The sequence below is a fragment of the Parasteatoda tepidariorum genome, chromosome 10 (genome assembly GCF_982258835.1).
Source record: "Parasteatoda tepidariorum strain Cologne lab strain chromosome 10, Ptep-v5.0, whole genome shotgun sequence".
In the NCBI taxonomy this organism is placed as follows: domain Eukaryota; kingdom Metazoa; phylum Arthropoda; class Arachnida; order Araneae; family Theridiidae; genus Parasteatoda; species Parasteatoda tepidariorum.
Genome location: NC_141764.1, coordinates 42,924,960 through 42,942,515, shown reverse-complemented (window position 1 = coordinate 42,942,515; position 17,556 = coordinate 42,924,960). Strand labels below are relative to the sequence as shown.

The 17,556-nt window shown below is 30.0% G+C and overlaps 1 protein-coding gene across 1 annotated transcript in view; it reads left to right on the top strand.

Annotated features, from left to right (window-relative positions):
- The window catches only part of LOC122271584 (cell adhesion molecule Dscam1), a 445,844-nt gene that overhangs the window by 366,348 nt on the left and 61,940 nt on the right, over nucleotides 1-17,556 (top strand). Inside the window, exon 20 of the mRNA XM_071184629.2 lies at nucleotides 14,269-14,562. Coding sequence (XP_071040730.2) covers nucleotides 14,269-14,562 — 294 coding nt within the window. The remainder of the gene's footprint in view (nucleotides 1-14,268; nucleotides 14,563-17,556) is intronic.

Here is a 17,556-nt window from a genome sequence, read left to right as displayed (position 1 = left end):
GATTTAATTGTTTTATTTGCACTGACTGAAATAAAATTAATTAATTAAAAGATCGCATGAGAATTCGAAATATAATAGATAGAAAAGTTCACAGTTGATTTTAAAAGCAATTTTTTTTAAATTTATTTATATGTATTAAAATAACTTTTTGTTTTAGCAATAGTATACATAGACTTATGTGCTCCTCCGCTGCAAGATTTAAAAGAGCTCGTTATAATAGATTTACCACATAAAATTTTAAATTATAATGAGGAAGAAAAAGCTATGTTAAAAGATATTCAAGTATTTATTATCGTTAATTGTTTAAAATTAGGGCACGGTAGTCAGTATTCGAAGACGTTTCCCTGTCTAGCAGTAATTCAAATTTAAAACGTTAGATCTCATGAGTGAATATATTTGCACTATCATTTAGATTTATTTAATTATGTATTTTTGTTATTACATTGAAAAACTAGGATTTTATTAATAAATAAGAAGAAATAATAATAATCATTTTAAATAGATTTCGGACATTTGCATACTAATTTAGATCACATTGTAACGAAATATAGATGGCAGCACCATGTCTTTTAATTTTTCAATAACTTCACAATTGCTTAGATGCATTTACGAGTGGGAAAGAAATATTATTTTCAATTAATAAAAAGTTATAATAATTTTGCGAACTTATAAAAACTTGACCGTTAAATTGCATCAACTTAAAAAAAACAAAAAAACAAATTAGTTCCATTTGAATTTTAAAATAGCCTCTTCAACTGAAATTTATTATTATTATTTATTATTAATTATAAAGTAACTACCTACTTAGTTTTTATAAATATTATGGTCAGTTATTTAAAGTATCGTAATATGATTGTTCATTAAATCAATGTATATGTTAAACTGGCTACCGTATCTGTAAGCGTCAAATATTACAATCCAAATTACGTCAACTTTCGATTTGCTAGAGCGCTCATATATTTAGGGAGGCTCCGCAACTATTGACAGTGCAAATTACGATCATTTCCTGACCGTTAAAGTAATACAAAAATGACTCTTAGAAACTTATTCCAATTACTGAGTTTGATCGCGTCGTAACTGGAGCTATATACCCTATGCTAGTACAATTTGCTTTAAAAAATATAGTGATAGTAACTTGAACAGTAATCCATTTTGACTTTTATATATATATATATATATATATATATATATATATATATATATATATATATATATATATATATATATATATATATATATATATATATATATATTAAGGAATTAAAAAGGAGAAAACAAGTTTGATATTTTTGCACTTAACGAAAAGTGAACATCACTTTCATAATAAATATCCTTCAGTATCGATATAAGAAAAATCCCTCTTTTCTCTCCCAAAAGCGCTGCACCCGACGTTTTTAGATTTGACAAGAAAAAATTTATCTTATCCTTTTTAGAAAATCCATGTTTTTATTTAATTTTCATTTCATTATTTATTTTTAACCGATGCATTTTAATAGAACAAGTTATATCAAAACACATATTAAGCATGGCATTGTCTATTTATGATAAGTGAGCTGAATTTCATTTTAAGACATTCAAGCCAGAAATCTTATTTCTCTTAGCATTATTTCAAATATAATTATCAAATTAAATGACGCATTAAATTAAATTATACTAAATTAAAGATTAAATGAACAATATAAGTATTAAATAAATTAAATTTAGGTATAATTTTTAAATTAAAGCACATTAAATAATTAAAAAAAATTAATATTTTTAACCCCAACTAGAATGCATATGCTCAAAAATTACTTATATATATATATATATATATATATATATATATATATATATATATATATATATATATATATATATATATATATATATATATATATATATATATATATATATATATATATATATATATATATATATATATATATATATATATATATATATATATATATATATATATATATATATATATATATATATATATATATATATATATATATATATATATATATATATATATATATATATATATATATATATATATATATATATATTAAACATTTTGTCCCATAATAATATAGTTGAAAGTTGGGTAAGATGGGAGACTGGACTGGATGAATTGTTGGAGCTAAATTGTTCGACTTAGAAAATGTCAGATTTAATCAAGATATTCATTGTTTAGTTTTGCACAATATTCCTGCTAAGTCAGATATGTACTATTTTTTTTTAATAAATGATTTTATTTTTAGAAAAAGTCAAATTATATGATCCTTCATCACTTGTGGGGTAGAACCGGGCATACCTGTTAACTGTATTGGAAATTTAGAAAATTAGAATTTCAGTGAAAAAGTGGCAGATATTTCTATTTTATATGATGGTTTTAGAAAATTATGCATATAATTTACATGTGATGCAGCCAAGATCGTACTCAAGGGAAGAAGGGCGATGGTCCCGATGCCTAGGATAGCAGAGGGCAAGGCGAAAATTCTTTACAAAAAATACAGTGATAATAATTTTTAAAAAATTTTTTTTTATATAAAATTAAAATTGTAAAGCTACAATTTTCTACAAAGGGTCATTAAAGATTCTGCAAAATAGGAAAATAAGGCTTTTTGTGCTTTGAGAAAGGAGCCTGCAATATATTTTGCCCTGATGCCCGAGAAACTTTTATTTAGTCTTGCATGCAATTGCAATTATGTTCTTCCTCCGCTGCACTGCAGCTTTCTTGAGCCCATCATAGACACACATCTATAGTGGACAAGAGCTGGTAGTACTCCGTCTTACAGCCAGTGCAATGGTTATCGAAACGAAACTGAACAGTACTACTTGACCTAAATCGTTATTGTTATTGTTCGTTTAAGTATGAATCTTTAAAAAACGTAAAATAATTCGAACTGAAAATAATTTTTATAATTGTAATGATCAATAAATAAGGCTAATTTTAAAACCTAAGAACATTAGAGTGTTGACATAGCAAAACGAACTTACCTACACAGATGCCATGAATTAATCGACTAGAACAAACCAATGTGACAGATCCTTCTTCTTGACTAGTAAAGGGTAATTCAGAGTTTGTTCGTTAGTGAACAGAAGAAATTTCTACAAAATTGAGCTACCCCGCCTTACTCCACTATTCGATTAAAAAACAAGTTTTACGTACTTCAATAACGTAAAGCAACCGTAAATGGCAACAAATAATATTAAATAAAAAAATGAAATTATTTTAGCTGTATTAATTGAAAAATTTAGTGGAAGAAGCAGGTAAGTGACATTTTCAGAATGAAAAAAAAAGTTGTACCAAAATATTTTATTACCAATTTAATAGAAGACGGGATTCTTCGCGTTATTGTTCCGAATTTTAAATAAAACCTAACTACTTAAGAAATAAAACCTTACTTCCTAAATAAAAAAATTATACTAGTATACTAAAAATTTATGTGATTAGTTGTATTAAGATTTTAAAAAAAGCAAAACCAGTGATTCATTAATTCCCCTAAAAATGTCACTTACCTGGTTCTTCAATTAAGCTCTTTCATTGCGTCGCTATGTGCTTTTCTGTTATGAGCATGATTTCATAGTGTTTCTCTACTGTGATTTATTGATACTTTAATTATTTTTTATTCACCTCGAAGAACGGGTATTCAGCTAGTTAAAAATAAAGCGCATTTCTTTCATCTCTAATTAGATAGTTGAAAAAATAAACTCCATACGTTTGTCAAGCATGAAAAATATCTAACAAATTCTAATTTAAAATGAATATTCTTCACGAAAATATACTTAAGTCTGCAATTTATTTGGGGAAAGAAATTTGTAGGAAAAAAATTAACTTACAATATTGATTCAGCAGTATAAATAATGAATACATAAAAGGATGGGGGAAATCTTTGAATCTGACAAGCATATATTTTTTTAAAAGTGTTTTATTTATTTAATAAGTCAAGCTCGAAAAGTTTTCCAATCTACATCAATTACACGGTTAATAACTCATGAATTGCTGATAAATTTTAAAGATGTTTGCTTAGTGAATTTAACTCTGATTTTTATGTTTAAAAGAATGTCTAATGTTAAAGTTCTAATAGAAATGTAAACAATAATTATTTTTCCTTGAAGTCTACTTTTTTTAACAAAGGGAGAAAAAAATTACATTTGGATTAACTGAATACTTTTTTAAAAAATCGTGTTCTCATTTTAGTTGGCTGCTAATTAAAAAGATTTTAAACCTCTCAGAATTTTAAAGTTGGATATGAGAAAAGGGCACTTTTTTATGCCAAAGAATATTTTTAAAACAGTTCAAGTCTTTTTTTTGGTCAATGTTTGTTTAGTTCCTTCATATTTTTGCTGCATTGAATTTTTAAAATCTTTGCATGTAATATAAATCTAAATGTTGCTAGAGTACTTTGTTATGTTTAATATTTTAACTATTGAATGTAGGCAGATTGGGAATAACAGTAAACAAAAAATGAATACATAAATTAAAAATAATGAGTTACTCTAAAAAATTCCTGCGTAAAATTTTTTCGCGTGATAAAATTTATGGAATTTAAGGAAAGTATTTCGAAAAAGAAAATATTTTTATATTTGAGCAAGATTTCATTTACTAAATTTGTATATTAGTATATGAGTATTTTTGGATATTAGTATATGTATATTAGCTTATTAAATAATTCAAAGCATTTTAAATTATTAAACATAATACATATTTACTAAAATTTATTTTTTTGAAAAGAATTATATTAAAACAAACAGATTTTAGAATTTTGCGCAAAAAATTAATTCACAATTTAAATTCACTTAAAAAGTTCTCAAGATAATACGAAATACGCAAGAAGTAAAATTAAAATTAAGGGGTCCAAAGTTCGGACGACTCTCCTGATCAAACTATGGATACCATATTTCCCAGTTTGAGGCTACCCCCTATATTTCGGGGATCAGAAATCGGAATTCGCCAAAAAAATTTACGTTTATTCTGATAAAGTACGTTTTCGTGTCTGATTTCCTCCTAACTTAAAATATCGTCTTCTGTAATTAATTAGCATATTTGAGGCCACCATGAAGATTGAGTTCTATAACGTGAAGATCCGATCATTAGATCAAAAATTATCTAGAGTGATCCGTTCCTTTTGATTTACTGTACACTGGTATTGTGCATAATTACTATACATAGATAAAGCATAATATGTTAAGTATAATGTAGATAAATGTATAACATCTTACTCTTGCCATTCAAATTTTCGTAAGATGATCTATCGAATTTTGATTTGCAAAATCACTCAAATTTCACCTTAAAAATATGTCAGAAGTGAAAATGAAAATACTTTTTTGTCTTTTGGAATACATATATTTCAAATTGAGATTGGTAGTGAACTACTGTTGCTGCTTTGAGCACCTCTAGGGTAATCAGTCTTTTCAGTTTGTCTTTAACTGATTCATCTATTGTCATTTGGCAGAAAAAACTATGAAAGTTATTCGTAGTAAAATATGTATTCAGTGGGTGTTTATTTTATCTAAAAATGTTTTGAACTATATGAAGATTTTTGTGCAGTTGTTAGAGAATTGATCTGCTAATATGAAATACTGTGGTTTGATCCCCACTCGATGGGTACCGGCTAGTGCTGACCACATTGACACAACAACCATGAAGGAGGTCATGAAATAGTCAAGATTTGCTCTTCATAACCTCCTTGGCCCGGCTGTTGCGGAAATGATTTACGTGGAGATTTTATCTTTATCAATGTTCGCTAATGATTTTATCTATAACAATGTTGTATATGAATGTATAGACTCTTTTGCAAACTTTAAGCCTTAAATATGATGAAAGATATGATAAAATGACTGTTGCTTAACTTTGAAAAGTTTCATAAGTGTTATTCTTTATAATCCGTAACGACTGTTTTAAATATACACATTTAAAATAGTTGTGAAAATTTAAATAAAAAATTCTATAGCTAAGGGTTGAAAATTATTATTTAAACGAGGAAAAATCAAATTTGCTATCGAAATCTAATAATTTACTACAAAGAAAAACATCAAAACTGGCTTGATTTCCTGTTGGAAATTAGGAGCTTTAAAACAAATCAACTACGGAATCCTCTCTTGATGTTCCTCAAGATGTTCAAGTCTAATATTAAACCTCCAAGGTCCACCGCCTAATATTAAACAGTTAATAAAGTCTAATATTAATTAATTGAAAATATATTTATAAAGTCAATTCGTTGTATTAACTTTATAAATATATTTTCACCATAAAGTTACATTCTCACCATTCACTTCGATAGCTTTTGCTCCGTAATCATATGAACGTATACAATATGTGGATAAAAATGCTGAAAACTCAGAAAAAGTTTGATTTAAACTAAAGTTTAGGCTTATTCACGGGGGAAAAATGTAAAACATAGTTATTATATTAAACTTCTTATATTAAAGTAAAATTAATATATGTAATAATTACAGTGATGAAAGCAAAATAATTGTAATAATTATAAATGCATGAAACATAGCTGAAAATAGCTAATGGCCTTGAAATGGTAAGTTAACGTATAACTGGTAAATTTATTTCCTAATGCATCTTGTTTACCAACTACAATATCTTTTCTTATATTATTTATATTTACTCCTCTTCAATAACTCCTCTTTAATGAAATTAAATTATTTAGGAGGTTTTTAAGTATGAGTTGTATTAACAGTGTTATATGTATTTCCACCACTTGCTTCCACAGTTTTATTACAAAATTTTACGCATGTGAAACATATACAATAAGTAAATAAAATTGCCGCAACTCGGAAAAAGTTTGAGAATATGAATTAAGCTAAAGTTTCTGTTAATTCACAAGTTAAAATGTAACAAAACTAAAATATAGTTTATTACTTATTATATGAAAGTAAAATTAATAAATGTAATAATTGTTTATATGGAAGCAAAAAAAAAAAAATTATAAATAAATGAAACATAGCTAAAAATGCATAATGGCTTTTAAATGGTAAGTTTATTTAAATTTTGTCTGGTAAATTTATTTCCTAATGTATCTTGTATACCAGTCGCAAAAATGAACACAGTTAAAAAAAATTTTTTGAATATTGCAAATATTTTTTCTGTGTGAAGTATTTTAAGTGGAAACATCATTATATTAAGGACAATAATTAAAAGAATATGAAGCCTCGTCAATAAACTATTTAATTAACTTTAAGTAAATTTTTTTTTCTTTTTTCTTTTTTTTTAGTTTTGGATTTGATCAGAAAAATTGTTCTCGAATAATTGAAAAAAAAGTGAATTTTGAAATTAAAAGGAGAAAAAAGCATTACCGCAAAGAGCCTTTCTATCTTCCCTAATTACCCATTTTTCAATTAAACAAGAGCAAACAATTTTTGAAAAAAATGTTTCGTAATTACGTTAGGGTAATTAAGAGTTGTTCTTTTGATAAAAGCTTATCAAAATTAGTAAATAAATTGGCCCAGGAGATTAATATTATTCTTAGGGTTAAAAAATCATAGCAGTCGAGCTTTGTTGAATGTAAACTGTCATTTAGGCTTGATAAAACATGATATTTCTTAATATATATATATACTAGCTGTACCCTGCGTGCGTTGCAAAGCTTTCAGTTTGAATTTAAATTTTGTATTTAAGTGTGTAAATGAGATTTGTGATTATGATTTGAATAGAGAATTTTATTTAATGGTGAAAAAACCAGTGATAGTCTCAACAGTTAATTCTCTAGGATATCGTTAGTGCATTTTCAAACAGACATGTATGGTGATGCACACCAACCATGAAACATATTTTGGATAATGATCTGAAATAATTCTGGATCAATGGCGTCTTGAATATTTCTGCTGATATGAGCTGACCAATTTGTCCTGGTGTGAGTTTTTCAATAAGCCAAATCATGTGGCAATTCTCTTTTTCTGCCGTTCAATAAAATGCATCAAACACCGTGTCTCTCTAAAAACATGACTTTTCGCAATAAAACCCTTAATATTTGTTTTAACTCACGTGTGATAATGCATCATGAAGATCCGATGATGTTTGCCTAAGTTACTAAAGCTTTTTAATTTTAGCTCAAGCAGGATTGCATGTGAATGTAATAAATAACTCTAGCTGTCCATATGCGCACCGATACTTGTAGCAGCACCGAATGAAGTCATTTGGAAACACGAATGTACTGACCTATATTCGCCAAGAAAAGTTTCTATTGATTTGCTTGACCCGATAACAACGTTGATAATGGCTCGGCTGACGACGTTAAATCTGGTAGTTACACTTTGCCTCCAGAACCGCAAATTTTAGCTGTTTCATTCTTAAATTTGAGAGCACTACAAAACATACATAATTGATCCATTTTTCCGATGATGACGCTTGGGTGAAAGACTATAGTTGGTTGTCGGATCATAGTAAAATGCACTGAGATTCAAATCAGAGTATTGGCAGCGTCTGAATAGCGAAGTGCGTTCTTGATTGATTTTTATTCTTGCATCCCGTTGCTCTGATGATTTCGACGAACGGGCTTGATAATTGTGTAGTTGATTTGTTAACAGTCTTCTTTCCTGTTTCCCAGACGTTTCCAAGGAACAGGCTAAAGCATTGTGTTCTCGATTAGTTTCAAGTCTTTCTTCCCGTTGCTCCGATTTTTCTGAAACACGGTTAGTTCTCTTCTTGCGTGCTTGAGATGTTGATCGACTAAGAGCGATTCGTTTAGGCGGCATATCTTTGCAAATATTCTCTTTCAAACAAAAAGAAATGTAGAAGTTGACAGTGGTCGCAAATTTGCTAATTCGAAAATTCACGTATTTATTTTAAATAATAAAAAAGCAATAAAAATGAAATAAATTAAATAAGAAATATAATAATGATAAAATTTAAAACAAAATCTATTTTTGGTAAAAATATACTTGTGGGTGCCCCTTGACGAAATTGGTAACTTATGTTTATCACCATTCCTGTTTGCGCGGACATCGGCATCGGCCAAAACTTTATAAAATTGCAATGAACCCAATGTAAGCAAAATTAATAAACCCAATAAAATGCATTTTGAATCGAAATAAAAATTAATGGAGTAAGCACAGAAAGAAAAGGAAAAAAAAAACATCTCACTTATTCATTAAGCTTGAATTTCCTCAGTTTTAGGTGCACAGAATTCTCTAATAGCAGTTAGATACTGTCTAGATTTATCATGAATAGAATCTGTGTTCCTCCATCGCCACATAAATTCGGCGAAATACGAATTGAAAATGGCGTCTGTGGTATCGGAATGGCGGTGACATTTTTTTCTAAAGTCCTTTTTTTATGACTGCCCACATACCTTCGATCCTATTGATCAGAAGCAAAAGTAACCTAACCAGCCGGTATCCAACATAGAACTAACGGACTTCTGAAATTACATATACCGTTGAACATTTAAAAATAACGCTGAAATTTAAACGAATCAGAATCACGATTGGGATTCAACATCGGCCAGCTTGGAGATCAACCGCTATCACAACTTGGTGAGAATCAAGGGGCACCCTCAAATATAGTCTACTCCTATTTTTTAAATGAAATAATTAAAATGAATGTGAATTCGCAAACTTTGTAATAATAAACAATCTAATAGTTTTCAAATGACAACTGTCAGCAATGAAAAATTGCATACTAAATTGAGCTAAAATTGCATACTAAATATAAATAATTATTAAAAGCGTGCAAGATGAATAAAATTTGCTTTTGCCTTGATTTTTATTAAACAGTTTTAACAATACTAAATCCGTGATACGACCAATAATTACGAAACTTATTCTCGTTGATTTTACGTGCTTGTGCTCACCTGAAATAAAGAACCGAATTATGATTAAATATTAAAGTATATGTAATTTACTTTTCTAAAAGAATAGAGCTATAAGATAGAAAATATCACTGTTGTTATCTTCAAGATATTTGAAAACTGATTCGTGTACAGCAAAATTTAAAACAATGGCTAACTTTTAACCAATCAGAAAATTCCATTTCGATTTTCGCTGATACCGCTGGAACGGTTTGTGGCAGAATGTTCTATTGTGAATCTAAACCATTCTCGAATCCTTCTGAAGGTACACAGAAAATTTCATTTAAATCAGTCCAGCCGTTTAGGAGGAGTTCAGTGACATACACACGAACAGACGAAATATATATATAAAGATATATATATATATATCTATATAAATATATATATATATATATATATATATATATATATATATATATATATATATATATATATATATATATATATATATATAAACTGCTGTTTGTAGAAAATGCAACACCATGAAAGAATCATCAGAATCAAATGAAATTTAATGCAGAAACGACTTGTACTGATACAAATAAATGATGAAATTTTCAAAACAAAAGAAACAAATTAAGCGTCCGAAATCAGTATTTGGTGTAGCCACCACGCGCTGCAATAAGTGCTGCTATACGACGTGGCATGGAGTCAAACAGATGTTGAATATCTGCTTGAGGAAGAGAATTCCATATCGCTTGTATGCGCAACCAAAGTTCGTCTTTGGAAACTGCAGGACGCGGATCACGAGTGAGACGCCGACCAACCATATCCCACACGTGCTCAATAGGCGACATATCCGGCGAATAAGCAGGCCAAGGAAGAAGTTGCATGCGTTGTGCTGAACAGAAGTCTCTAACAGTCCGCGCAACATGTGGGCGTGCTGAAAGATAGCTCCAGGGATGCCTTGAAGGAAAGGAACGACTTCGGGCTGTAGCACTTCACGGACGTATCTGTTGCTATTGAGATTACCCTCAATTCGTATCAAATTGGATCGTCCATGATACGAAATCGCACCCCAGACCATAACTCCGGGTGTTCGACCACTATGTCGTTCAATAATACACTCAGGAAGGCAGCGTTGACCGGCATAACGTCTAACACGAACACGGCCATCATGGGTCCACAAATTGAAGCGTGATTCATCTGAAAAGACAACTTGGTGCCAATCAGCTCGCCAGTCTCTGTGCTCAAGAGCCCACTGCCGACGCAGCCGTCGATGATCCGCCGTGAGGGGAATCCTGTATAATGGCACCCTTGCACGCAATCCACGGCGCAGCAGACGACGACGAATTGACGAAGCCGACAATTGTACACCTGTAGCAGTAGACCAATGTGCTGCCAGCTGCCTGGAGGAAGCTGTGCGATCATTCACCGCCATGCGGAGCAGGTGTCGATCATCGCGCTCTGACGTCACCTTCTGTCGTCCAGTGCCTGTTTTTCGAGTTGTTCGGTGCTCGTCGGTCCACTGCTTCCAAACTCGCATCACTGTGGAACTGTTCCGCTGCATACGAGCTGCTATTGCGCGATAGGAAAATCCTCCTTCTCGAAGGCCGATTATCCTCCCTCGTTCAAACTCCGTAAGTTGCTTGAATTTCTTATTCTTCCGTCGTGGAGGCATACTCATGTCTCACTAAACGTTTGCCACTCACAAATAATCATAGACTATTTTCAACGTCCCGCTACAGCACTTTATTTATACGCTTTCAGCATCAATTCAAAGGGCGCTGCGCGCGCCACGCACGCGCGATGGCTCTGAAACTTTATTAATTTGCATAATATCCTATAATTGACATTTGCTGCGAATTTCATTTGATTCTGATGATTCCTTCATGGTGTTGCATTTTCTACAAACAGCAGTTTATATATATATATATATATATATATATATATATATATATATATATATATTTGTTTTCCTTATTATATTTGTCTTTTTGATACATTTTTTGAAAAGAAAAATCTCCCTTCTTTACAAAACAAGTTTTGGAATTGCTAAGTGATTTGAAACTGAAAGAGAAATATTTAAAGCATATAGACAGGTCAAAAAAATGTAATATGATTATAAATTTAGGATGGATCAATGAAAAGTTTTTGTCATAACGGAATTGGAGGAATAGCATCAAAATTTTAAGAGTGATAAGTATTCCGTACTTATCACTCTTAATTAACGGGGGAACACACTTAGAATTGATTAAACGGAGTACAAAATGCAGGTAAAGTATTTGTCAATGTGATTAACGTGCATTTTTATCACATTTACAAACCACGTGGTTCTTATTAATATTCAGCCTATATAAATAATTAAGGTGAGTCTTTATAAATAATTAAAGTTAATTAAGGTTAAGCCTATATAAATAATTAAGGTTAACCAGAATACTTATTCTGCGAGGATTTGAGTGTCATTTTCCGATACTCCCTGTAATGTAGTTTTCGCAAGATAAAGTTTCCTTGCACTTTGCCCGGTATTGCCTATCCTGAAAGGTTTCCTAATCTATCCTAAATTTGAGATTTGCAGCTTCTACTGAGAAACAACAATGTAAAAATGTGATAACTTTAAGTGTCGTTAACGTTTTTAAATGCGTTATTCTTTCATAATTTATCGGCTACCTTATTCCATATCTGCATTTTCGACTTCTCAATTCTGAAATCGAAAATATATTCTGGCTGGTGTATATGTTACGGAAGAAATGAAAGTAAGCATTCTATGCTTGCAAACGAAATAGAAAAATATGTTTTTGGAGGGAGAACGCTTGGAATTGAAGAGTTAATTATTGCATCTAGCTACTCGTCTTGAATATTATATATTTCATTTGGTTGCTATTATTCCAGCACTTTAATTTGGTTTCCAGCTCAATTTTAAATTTCTGTCTTCCGTTTTAGCTTAAGTTGAATTTTAGAACATGATTTTTGTATTATTTCTTGTTTCAGAAATAAAAAAATACTTGGTTTGCCTAATAAATTTTTTTTCGTACACGTGAATATGATTGATAAAAACACTTTCGCAATAATCTTGTATCTATAAAAATGCAATCTTTGACGGTTTTCTTCTTGCGCACTAACACGCACTCACGCAAGATATTTACTGACAGCAAAAGAAATACTGAACTGAGGTCGGCCACTAATACGTTGCTTATTTATTCAATCTAATTTACTTTTTACCTATCCTGCTACTTTTACCTATGTTTTCTTATTTTCCGACAATTTTATTTAGTGTTTAGAAATTTTACGAGTTTACGTTAGAATAAAGGCTTTAAATTTGTTGTATTTTCAAGCACTGATATTTATAATTTTTATGTAGAGAAATTCCTTGAACTATTTGTTCTGAATGCAATTTACAGGTAGCATTGATTATGCATACAAATCAAATCGTAATGTGTTGAAATGTCTCACTGTCAAAATTAATCAATCAATGTTTTTTTTATGAGGCACACTTTTATAATTTAATTTTAAAAATAATACCAGTGTACCAGGCTAGACTGAAATATTGCACATAATTACAAAAAGAGCGAACGAAGTAAATCCGTATTGCGAAGTAATCTTTTGCAAAATTTCCTTCCCTTTGCAAAATTTGTTCCGGGGTTGGTGGGCAGGGGGTGGCTGCCCAAAATCTAGCTTTTAGCAATAAGTAAAAAAAAAATAATAATGATAATAACAATAATTACATTAATAGAACTAATAATTTTGAAACAAGAGTAGAGTATTTAAAGATGTTATTTTTCTTTTGATTTCAAAATTTTTTATAGGTAATACGACTTAAAAAGTCAAAAGAATTTCAAATTTTACTTCAAAACTTAAAAAAAAAGATTAAAATTACGAGGAGTGCTGGTTAATCAGGATTGTTTGAAAATACAAATGAACAACATATCTTGTTCAGGGAGCTAAAACGTATCTTTTGAGGATAAGGTATTTAAAAATTCAAAATTTTGCCATCAATACTGAAAAAACCGACATATGTCATGCTTCAAAGCTTGAAAATTATCATATGAATCTCCACTTTAATAAATTTTTATTTTATTTCCTATGAGCTGCACAATCAGTCTTCCCGATGAGCAGACCTAGTGCGTTCTCCAGAAGTGTATCCACTCTTTCAGGACCACCACAATGGGTGAGATACCGTTGGCCATGTTAATTTGGTCGTCTAGTTTCTGCCACACTAGATGGCAGCACCGAGACTCTATTTGGATAATAAAGTGCACTAGGAATTTAATTTTGCCGGAAATGCCAAGATCCAATAAGGCACTCCAGGGATCTTTTACATGCCGCATAATCATACGACATGGCAGCTGAGGATTTTCTGCATCCCGAAAATCCTATGTCTGGGCCGGGGATCGATCCCGCAGCCCCCCCCAAATTAATAAGAAAAATTCTCTGGTTGAAAAATTGGGTTTTAATAATTTTTTCTTGAATATATTTTATACATTCGAAAATGTTACAATTAAATTTTTGTCTTTCTAAACTATATTTTTCCCTTTTGCAGCACCAATCGCTCCAGAAAAATTTGCACTCCTTAATATAAACACAACATTTGTCATCTTGAACTTGAATGCGTGGAAGCCTGGAGGATGCCCAATTTCTTTTTTCGTTGTCCAATACAAGGCTAAGGGTCAAAAGGAATGGGTTTTAGTATCCAGTAACCTTGACCCGAGGAGCGAGGAGTTCGTTGTGACAGGACTTGAACCTGCTACATGGTACAACTTGCTGATGTCCGCGCATAACGAAGCAGGTGCTACAGAAGCGGAATATGTCTTTGCCACTTTAACAATTACAGGAGGTATAAATCAACAATTTATTATATATATACATGCTATTTCAAAGTGAATTTTTTATTTAGAATTTAATTTAAAAAATTGTTATTATTTTTTTCAATCATGGAAAAATCAATGATGGTAACAATACAATACTAAAACATACACAAACAACAGCACTAATTAAATAATTGGACAGATGGTGGCTGATATCCGAATTCTACATCACATTATCGGCGCTGCCAGTAGATTCCTATTTTCCCTAATGGAGTCAATTTTTAAGTGTGACTCCAAAATCCTTTTCAACACTGGAAAGTCCTTAAAATGTCCTCTTTCGTCACAATTAATGACACAATTTAATATTTTATTAGGGGAATTTATATTTGTTTCATATTAATGTCTTAGTGGGCAGTCTGAAACTTTCAATCATGTTTCTTTCTCAATTTACAAAAGTTTTAGCAAATTTAACTTTCATTCAGTAAAATACACCAATAAAATTATTCTTATAAATTAAATTCGTTTAAACTACTTCCCAGTGTTGATAATCCAACTCTGTTCTACAATACCAATGAACAAGCACGAATAGCTAAAGTAATACGGGCTACTTAAGTATTAGCTTCAGGAATTCCTACTGGGTCATCTAATGATTATGAAACCGTTTTTCGTAAAATGGTTTGTAGCACACTGGAAGAAAATCAAGGATCAAATTACTGTATTAAGTACCGACATATTGGTTCCATTATCCGTAAAATCTATCTTACCGTAAAATCCATTTTTACCGTAAAATATTGTACAATAATTTTACAGTAATATTTTTTTAATTAGCGTGATTCAATAATTTTACGGTAATTATTATTTGTTCCGTAGCATGTTCCATGCCAGATTTTTTTCCGTAACATGTTCCGTTAAAAATGGATTTTATGGTAAAAAGTACCGGCACCCTGAATGTCTGTGCTTTTTATCGCAATTTTATCAAAACTTTTTTACCGTGTAGTTACACCTGATAAATTTTCTTTCAGTAGAACCAAGCTCAGTTAATTCTTAACATAGCAATTAATTCTTAGGGCTTAATACTTTAGGGTCGAGAGAAAATTTTTCCGACTGTGAAACCACCGTTGACATAACAATAGAATGAATTTCGGACCATCAAGCCCCGAGGAGTGAAAATGCAGCCTGGACAGATATCCAGCTTATCATCGGTATTCAAACGTTGGCCCAAGCCGTAATAGATAAAGGTTAAAACCACCACTCGGATTGAACAACAAAAAATTACTTTTATATCATTTTAGAAGCTATATTATTTCCACAGGTTTACTTACTTCAAATCGAGTTTGTTTCTTTATTTTAAGTTAATTAGGTGAATATTTCTTTTTAGTAAAATCTAACTGAAGTTTTAGTTTCAAAGAAAATCCCATCGTGCAACAAGTGAAAATGCAAAAATATATTGAAATTTATTTTGTTTTCAAATCCTTTTAATATTGGTTATATTTTCGTAAGCTTTAGTTTTACTATCCTCATTATTATTAACCCACATTTATTATTATTAACCACATTATTATTATTAACCACATTATTAACCCACAGTTTGGTCTCAAGATACTCGTTCAAATTTCTACTTTTTTATTTATCAATAATATTACTGTTAAAAAAACGTGAATGTAAATATTCATACTGTCACGTTAGTAGCAATCTGAGATATCTGTCTAAGACAATTGTTATTTACTTATAGCAGTGATTGTAGACATTTTATCTTGCCCTGTTGTCAAAGTTGTAATTAGAAAAAAATATGCATCTTTTTATTCACCATATACTCTCAGTGCTGCTTTGTACAAAATTTTATAATCTTTAAGAAATCTTTCAGGTACTTACCAAATCAACTAAGTGACCATGACTCCATTCCTAACACTCACGATGACTTATAAACTGATTTAAATATACATAAATTTGTTAAATTCACATCTTTAGCAAACCGTTCAGGTATTTCCCAAATCAACTAAAAGATCATGACTCCATTCCTAACACTCACAATGACATATAAACTAATTTAAATATACATAAATTTGTTAAATTCACATCTTTAAGAAATCTTTCAGGTATTTACCAAATCAACTAAATGACCATGACTCCATTCCTAACATTCACGATGACATATAAACTAATTTAAATACACATAAATTTGTTAAATTCACATGTATTTAGAAATAGAATAATCTCTTACCATTAGTCTAATGGTAAGAAATTAAAAACGCTTATTACACTCTTTTTCTTCGTGTTAATTATTTAAAATTAACTAAACTAAGAACTGGAAAATTACGGCCTTTTTATTATGTACATAGTAAACGTCTTATCTTGTTCCTTTTCATTTATATCTAGATAGCTATTTCTCATAAGCGACTTTCCTGATATATCAGAGCTTTAAATTACTCATTTATATAGTTAACTCCATTACCCATGTACATTGCTTTTCATTACAGCTAAAAATATAATCAATTTTAATTTAATGTAACATTGAGTAACAATAAATGAGCAAGGGTGAATGAGGTGATAATTGACAAATAATTCACGCTCAGGCTGGAGCCCGTGAAATTTTTTTTGATATTTAGCTTATAAGAATAGAGATACTACAGGAAATAATTAGCTCTGATACTGACTAAATAAATTTTAAAAAGAAATAGTAAATATTATTTTTAAATTATTATTTTTGAAGAAAAAAACATGAGTTAAGGAACGATTTGAATAATAGCTAATTTAAATTGTACTAATTATGATAGTAAAGTTAATGATATAATTAGAAATGGAATGTGCCTCATTTCTATTCAAAATTTGATACTGAATTGAAATTTTTGAAACAGTCACAATATTTTCTTACTTCATTTAAAGAAAACAGTAAATATCTAGTTACAGTAATGGATTACTACAGGAACAGATCATGAATAAAGTATTTAGCAAAAATATATAGTGGATTCCGTAGGAATTTATTTTATTCATTTATTAAAAGATCATCTTCGCAATATTTAAGA